Raw genomic sequence first — 6,704 nt, 5'->3', positions numbered from 1 at the left:
AATTCAAACCCCCCATTTCTAGAACTGCTGTTTCTCCTAAAAAGTGGGACCGTGCCTTGGAGCTGGCTCAACACCCACGGCTGGTACCCTGGAGGGGACGATGGTGTCCGGTAGATCTCGGTTGTCTTGGTGGCGTGGGGATGGCATGGAGCTGAGGAGCGCAGCAGCCCTCCGTCCCCACCCTCTCCTTCCTATCGCATCCAAAACGAGCTTTGCTCCATGAGACCATCCAGGCAACACGTTTCACTGCAGGGAAGTGCCCTGGCCCGGGGTTCCCATGTCCTGGATGCTGTAAGCAAGGACAGACACCCACCTGCGCCCTGGGCTGGAGCAGCAAAGCCTGGGTTATCTGTTTTTTTCCCTCCTGGGTTCACCTCTTCCCTGGAAACCTTTCCCTGAGATGGAGAAAATTCCTCAGCTCACACTCTAAGCTGTTTTAATGCCAGCAGCTGTTTTATGGGGCATGTTTACACCCTCTGGTTTGATGAGTTGCCAGAGGAAGAGGTGGGTGTGAAGGGGTGGAAATCTTGCCGTTCTGAAATTGCTGATCTTCCCCCCCCCCCCCCCCTGCCCTGGAAATGCTCATGAGTAATACACCAGCATGGAGGTGGCACAAGCCTTTCTCAGGCTGTCCAGGGAAGATTGATCCAAGCAACAGACCTTGAACAAATTCCAGCAATATCATTCCTTGGTTGGGAAACCGCTGTGCCTGCCAGCTCCGGCCCCATGGATGCTGCTGTTACCTGCCTGGGGTTGCTTGCTAGAAGTGCTTCTGCACCTCTTACCTCTTGGTACCAGCTCTCCCAGCAGTGCTGTAGGTTACGATGCCCTCCAGTTCCTCCCTCTGCACCAAACGACCTAAAACAGTTGCAAAACCAAACCTGAAAACTCCATGTAGCGTTCCCATTCCTTCCGCTAAAGCAAATTCATGCAATTTGATTTGCATCAGAATTGCACGGCGTCTGCTGGCAAGTCTGGTCTGGGAAGCAGATACCAGGCTGTAACGTATCCAGTACGGAGGAGCTGGCTAAAAACCTTTTAGCAGCAGCACCCACAAAAATGCCTGGGATGCCTGCCTGGGTGTGTGATGATGGACTTGATTTGGTGCTAGTCTGTTCCCGGAGGGGATGCTGGCGTCACCTCCATCGCCCCACATCACCCCACACGTCCTCCCTTGGACTGAGCAGTGGGTTTCGCATCCCTGTTTCCCCTCCTGAGCAGAATACCAACGCTGCTTTTGGCCCATCAGCTGGGTTTCTCCAGGAACCGTGGCTCCATTTTACAGCCCAAATAGCCATACTGGTGCTGCAGACACCCCAGACTGTGCAGATTCCTCCTTCCTGGGATGGATCATCTCAACTAAATAGTTTCATTCTTCTCCCCTTGAAGGCTGTTTTCCCACATCAAAGCTTTTGGGAAGCTTTTGGGATCATTGTGGCATGGAAGACCCCTCCTTGAGGCCACTGTGGCCTGTCTCTTTCCATCAACTTGATTTCTTCAGGACTCTTCTCAAGGTCTCCTGGGTCTGTGGGGATGCTTTGTTAATCCCACTCCCTGCGATGATGTCTCATCCCTGTTAAGTGGCAAAATTAAATCCTGCAGCGACGTGATCAGAGGGAAGAGGCCGTGCCGGGGCTCTTTGTCAGGGTCTCCTGCGTGGCAGCATGCCAGGGAAGGGGGCATCAGGCTGGATTTGCTGGCGCTTTTCCTAATTCCCTTTCATCTCCGTTGTCTTTCTCTTGCAGAAGTAGCAATAAGGTTTTTTGCTGGCTGGTCACACGGGATGAGTGCAGCAGCTGGGCAGTTTGGGGCTATTTTTCCCCTCCTTTCAGCCCAATGCACTTGAATTTGATGAGCCGGTGGTAGGTGCCAGAGCCTTGAGTTGCCTCTGGCCGAGAGAGGAAGGAGGGGTGGCTGTTTTAGGGCTTCTCTTACAATGGAAACATCTGTAATGCAGAGGAGACTGAAAGGCAATGCAATGTCAACTACTTCTCGTTGAAATGTTCTCTCTTGATGAGTGTTTTTCCCCCTGCTTTTAGTATTGATTTTGGAAGGATGTGCTGTGTTTTTAACCTGCGGGATGCTCTGCTCCTGGGGAAGAGCCTGGAAGCACCAGGGATCTGAGTTTCTGCTGGGACCACCCCAGCTTTCATGCTGCTGCGCTTTTGGGCAGAAATCAGTTGGGACCGGTCGGGGTTAGAGCGGGGCGCTCCGCCTGCACAGGGCTTGTCTGGAGGGCCGCACGGCATTTGTGTTGTACAAGCAGTCTGACTTTCTTGGAGGAGCCTCAGGGAGCCGGAGATGGGCTAAAGGGGGTGTTTCAAGCCTCGCTGGGTGCTTTTTGGTTTTTTTTTTTATCTGCAGGCATTAAGCGTAAAATCTGCTGTAACCTTCTGGTGACAGAGAATGATCGGGCAGAGGAGGGGGTTCAATATTTGGCATCTGTAGCCACAGGTCTGTTCCTTGATGCATATGGTGATGCTCGTTTCTGCGACTACAGCAGTCAAGGTGGACTGAAGGGAGCCACGGGCCCGTATAGCCTGGAAAGATGCTGTGCCGTAAGGAGCGCCTGCTGATTTTGCACTTCTCTTCCTTTGCACTTCTCAGCAAATCCAGTTTGCAGATGACATGCAGGAGTTCACCAAGTTTCCAACCAAGACGGGCCGTCGGTCCTTGTCCCGCTCCATCTCGCAGTCTTCCACTGACAGCTACAGCTCCGGTAGGTGCTGGGCTCCTTGTCCGTGCCTGGTCCTCTCCCAAATCCGGCACTAGTGCCACTGTGAACGCGCTGCTCACACTGCATGTCAGGATGCTCCATGCTGCTGTGTGGTACTCAGACGTGGAGGGGATAATTCTGGGGGGGTTCCCGAAGCTCAGGCATTGATTACCAGTTGATAACCCAGTTAGTTCTGGGTTGTTTTAGGGAGCAAGAGTGCAAAATTCCTTCTGGACATTGGTTTTCCTTAGGAGATTTGTAGTTTGAGCCATGAGCGTGTGCGTGCGTGAAAGCTGGGAAGCGAAACGGAGCAGAAACCTGAAGCGCAGGAGGTCCCCGGACTCCTGAGACCTGGGGTAACGTGCATTCCTCTCCTGGCTTTAGCTGCCTCCTACACGGACAGCTCTGATGACGAGGTGTCCCCCCGAGAGAAACAACAAACCAACTCCAAAGGCAGCAGCAATTTCTGTGTGAAGAACATCAAGCAGGCAGAGTTTGGGCGCCGGGAGATCGAGATCGCTGAACAAGGTAGAAGTGGAGCTCGGGGTTGGTGGGGCTTGCGGCTGGGTGCCGTGCTCTCCAGAGACCAGGAGCTGAGCCATGGCAAGAGCCACAACTCATGCTACAGCCTCAGATACCCTGTCTTCCCCCCCTCTCCCCCACCCCTCTCGCCGCCTTGAATCAACAGATTATGTGGGGAAGAGCTAGACGCGACAGCAAACGTTAATGATGTGTGGCATCCATTTTCTAACAACAGCAGGGCTCTTGCAGGGTTTAATGTTCTGGTGGCTTTGGATGAGAAACCTCAACGGGCAAGGATCTTGCAACGCCTTCGGAGACATGAAAACTGACAGTCCCAACCCCTTCCCCTGGGGCTTGTGGGAAGCTGAGTTACCATTTCCAGGGGGGCGATTGGGTAACTTTGCTTTTGGGCTCCTTTTACACGCATGCTGCCAAAGCCTTAAAAGGGAAAGATAATCCAGGCACATTTAGAGCAGCTCTTCTGAGATGTGGCAGCACTGTTTTCATCTTCTTTAGGTGCTTCTCCTTGATGCTATTCTGCTGCAGGGCTGGTGACTGCCCTTAGCTGGGGCGTATCAGATGCCTTCCTTGGGCAGTGCCTGTCCCAGACCTCTCTCATTACGTGGTCAAGTGACAAATGACACTGGTGTTTTGGTCCCATTTTGGACAGACCTGCCAGGCCAGCGATGAGGAGTTTTCTCCCTGGCTGTGTAACGACTATAGCAAAAACTGTAGGGCTGGGTGTAGCCCGGGAGACCCCAGAAAGGAGAGCAGATCTGGCAGAGAGGGACCTCTCTGGACTAAGCCGTCTTTAAAATCCCTCTGTTCCTTTTGCAGACATGTCTGCTCTGATTTCACTCAGGAAACGAGCTCAAGGGGAGAAGCCTTTGGCTGGAGCTAAAATCGTGGGCTGTACCCACATTACAGCACAGACTGCGGTGAGTGGCTGCTTATTTGGGGCATCTCGGGTAGGAGAGGCCATTTTTTTCCCCGGGGAAGAAAGTCTCTCAAGTTTCCCAGCCTTGGGCAATTGGAGGAGGCACCTTCACCTTTCTGGAAACATCTTGGAGGTTCTGCCACCCGCATTTCCCCAGGGCGATGTTTGCTGGAGCCGATCTCTGATCGGTTCCTCGCTGCGTGTTGCACAAGGCTGTGCTTGGGGCCCTGTGCCGTGCTGGCGTGCTTGTGCCCATCACCGCTCCCCCAGGCCTGCCGCTCACCCCCGCTGTCTCGCAGGTGCTGATCGAGACGCTGTGCGCGCTGGGAGCGCAGTGCCGCTGGTCTGCCTGTAACATCTATTCCACCCAGAACGAAGTGGCGGCTGCCTTGGCAGAAGCTGGTGAGTACAGCTGAGCCTAGGGACGCAGAGCCCTTCCAGCCCCTCCTGGCTCTGTAGCCTTGTCCCAGCTGGCCGGTTTAAGGGATGGTTTGGACCAAGGGCGGGATAAACAGGTTCTGATCCTGTTGTGGGCTGCGGTTTGATCTCTGCATGGCCCCTTGGCCCTCCTGTCTGTGGCTTTCCTGAGTTGGCCAAGCAGGAGAGAGTCCTGCCAAACTCCGCAGATGCCAAGGATGCTCCTCTTCTTCTAGGTGTTGCCGTGTTTGCCTGGAAGGGGGAGTCAGAGGATGACTTCTGGTGGTGCATTGACCGCTGTGTTAACGTAGATGGCTGGCAGGCCAACATGGTAATGAGCCTTCTTCCAGCCCTTCCTCTTCCTCCGTGGAGTGGTCACTAGGTGCTCCTCACCCTACGCTCCCTGGGGCTGTTCCTGGGAGCCTGCTGGGGCTGCCTGGGCATCTGCTGGCATTGCAAAGGCCTCTGAGCCCCCGTCAAAGTGGGGGTCCTGGAGAACGGCAGCCGGCGCTGGGTTGGGGGCCACCGTGGGCGTTGAGAGCTGCAGAGACGGTGTCCTGAGTTGGTACAGCCCAATGGCACGGGAGCATCTCCTGCCGGAGCTGCCAACGAGTCGAGAAACCACGGGACCTCTTTCCCCCCAGGGTCAGCCCTACGGGAGCTGCCCCAACTGCTCCTCAGACAGATCCCATCCACCCTCTCCCAAAGAGAGAGCGGCCTCTGCAGGGGACCTTTCCCTTGCTGAAAGCAGATGACACCTCTCACTGCCTCGATGCATGGTCCGTGATCACTAATGGTGCGGTAGCGTGGGTCAATGGGCTGTGACAGCTCCCACAGCCTTTCCTCTCGACTGTTTGCTTTCAGGGCATGAATATTGTGGTGTCCTTCTGACCTCAGCCTGTTTAGTTAGTGCTGCCTGTGGTCATGTTTCCAGGCTGCAGAGCAATAGCAGGGGCAGAAAACCCTGTTAGGATCCATCAGCTCCACGCGGGGGGTAAGAAATCCTTGATGTTTTGGAGGAGACCCCAAGTTGCTGGCAACTAGGTGAACCCAGGAGTCCTGGCCCCCAGGCCTCTGCCCAAACAGCCCTCCGTCAGTGCCTGAAGATGCTCTCCATCTCCTTTTCCCCGTCCTGTCCCCAGCGAGTGCTTTTCCCAGTGGAAGGCCTGACTGCTCCATGTTCTTCCTTGCCTGTTCTCTAGATCCTGGACGACGGTGGGGACCTGACCCATTGGGTTTATAAGAAATACCCCAACGTATTCAAGAAGATCCGAGGGATTGTGGAGGAGAGCGTGACTGGTGTGCACAGGTAGGAGGTTTGGGAAGGCTGATCTGGAGATCTCCTATTGGGTTGCTGCTCTCTGCTCTGACCTGCCTCTGTCCTCTTCCAGGCTGTACCAGCTCTCCAAGGCCGGGAAGCTGTGTGTGCCAGCCATGAACGTGAACGACTCTGTCACCAAACAGAAATTTGATAACCTATATTGCTGCCGGGAATCCATCCTGGATGGGTGAGTCCAACCCTTCTCCCCATCTGCACCGTCACTCTCACACGGGTGGATTTGGCTCCGGCTCCCCTTGAGCAGAGATTCGCTGCTTTGCCCTTGCTGTGTGCTTGCAGGACCTGGTTTTGGGGGCTCTCGCAGCGGAGCGCTGCCCTGTGCCATCAGCGGTGTGCGCTTGACTAATCCCAACACAGGTCTCTCTCTGTCCCCCAGCCTGAAGAGGACCACGGATGTGATGTTTGGAGGGAAGCAAGTGGTGGTTTGTGGTTACGGGGAGGTGAGTTTCGTAAGCGGCAGTCGGTGGAGCTGTGAGTCAGCCTCCCCCCGAGCCATCCTTCTCCTGAGCTCAGCATTCTTCTTCCCTGTGCACAGACCACGTGCCCTTGATACAGGAGTAGATCAAACCTGGTGAGCGATTACCAGGGAAATCTTGCTAGAACCTGCTGGGAGGCTGGAGAGCAAGCATCAGATTTCCCAGTTTGCCTGCAGATTAGCTGGGCTGCAAATACGACAGTTGCTGGGAACGCTGGCCTGAATTATAACTACCCATGGGTGCTCCCATCTGCTGTCCCTGGACCGAGTTCAGCATCCAGCCTGGCTGGCGGCGAGC

General features: G+C 55.0%; 1 protein-coding gene across 1 annotated transcript in view; it reads left to right on the top strand.

The window, feature by feature from the left end:
* Positions 1-2,589: 2,589 nt before the first annotated feature.
* The window catches only part of AHCYL1 (adenosylhomocysteinase like 1), an 11,231-nt gene continuing 7,116 nt past the window's right edge, over positions 2,590-6,704 (top strand). Inside the window, exons 1-8 of the mRNA XM_009290614.2 lie at positions 2,590-2,719; positions 3,101-3,244; positions 4,076-4,176; positions 4,475-4,577; positions 4,829-4,923; positions 5,795-5,901; positions 5,984-6,100; positions 6,308-6,371. Of these exons, the coding sequence (XP_009288889.1) occupies positions 2,629-2,719; positions 3,101-3,244; positions 4,076-4,176; positions 4,475-4,577; positions 4,829-4,923; positions 5,795-5,901; positions 5,984-6,100; positions 6,308-6,371 (822 nt within the window). The 5' untranslated portion in view covers positions 2,590-2,628. The remainder of the gene's footprint in view (positions 2,720-3,100; positions 3,245-4,075; positions 4,177-4,474; positions 4,578-4,828; positions 4,924-5,794; positions 5,902-5,983; positions 6,101-6,307; positions 6,372-6,704) is intronic.

This window comes from Aptenodytes forsteri, unplaced genomic scaffold (genome assembly GCF_000699145.1).
Source record: "Aptenodytes forsteri isolate BGI_AS27 unplaced genomic scaffold, ASM69914v1 Scaffold285, whole genome shotgun sequence".
NCBI lineage: Eukaryota > Metazoa > Chordata > Aves > Sphenisciformes > Spheniscidae > Aptenodytes > Aptenodytes forsteri.
Note: the sequence above shows the minus strand (reverse complement) of the source record. Positions and strands in the feature narration are given on the sequence as shown.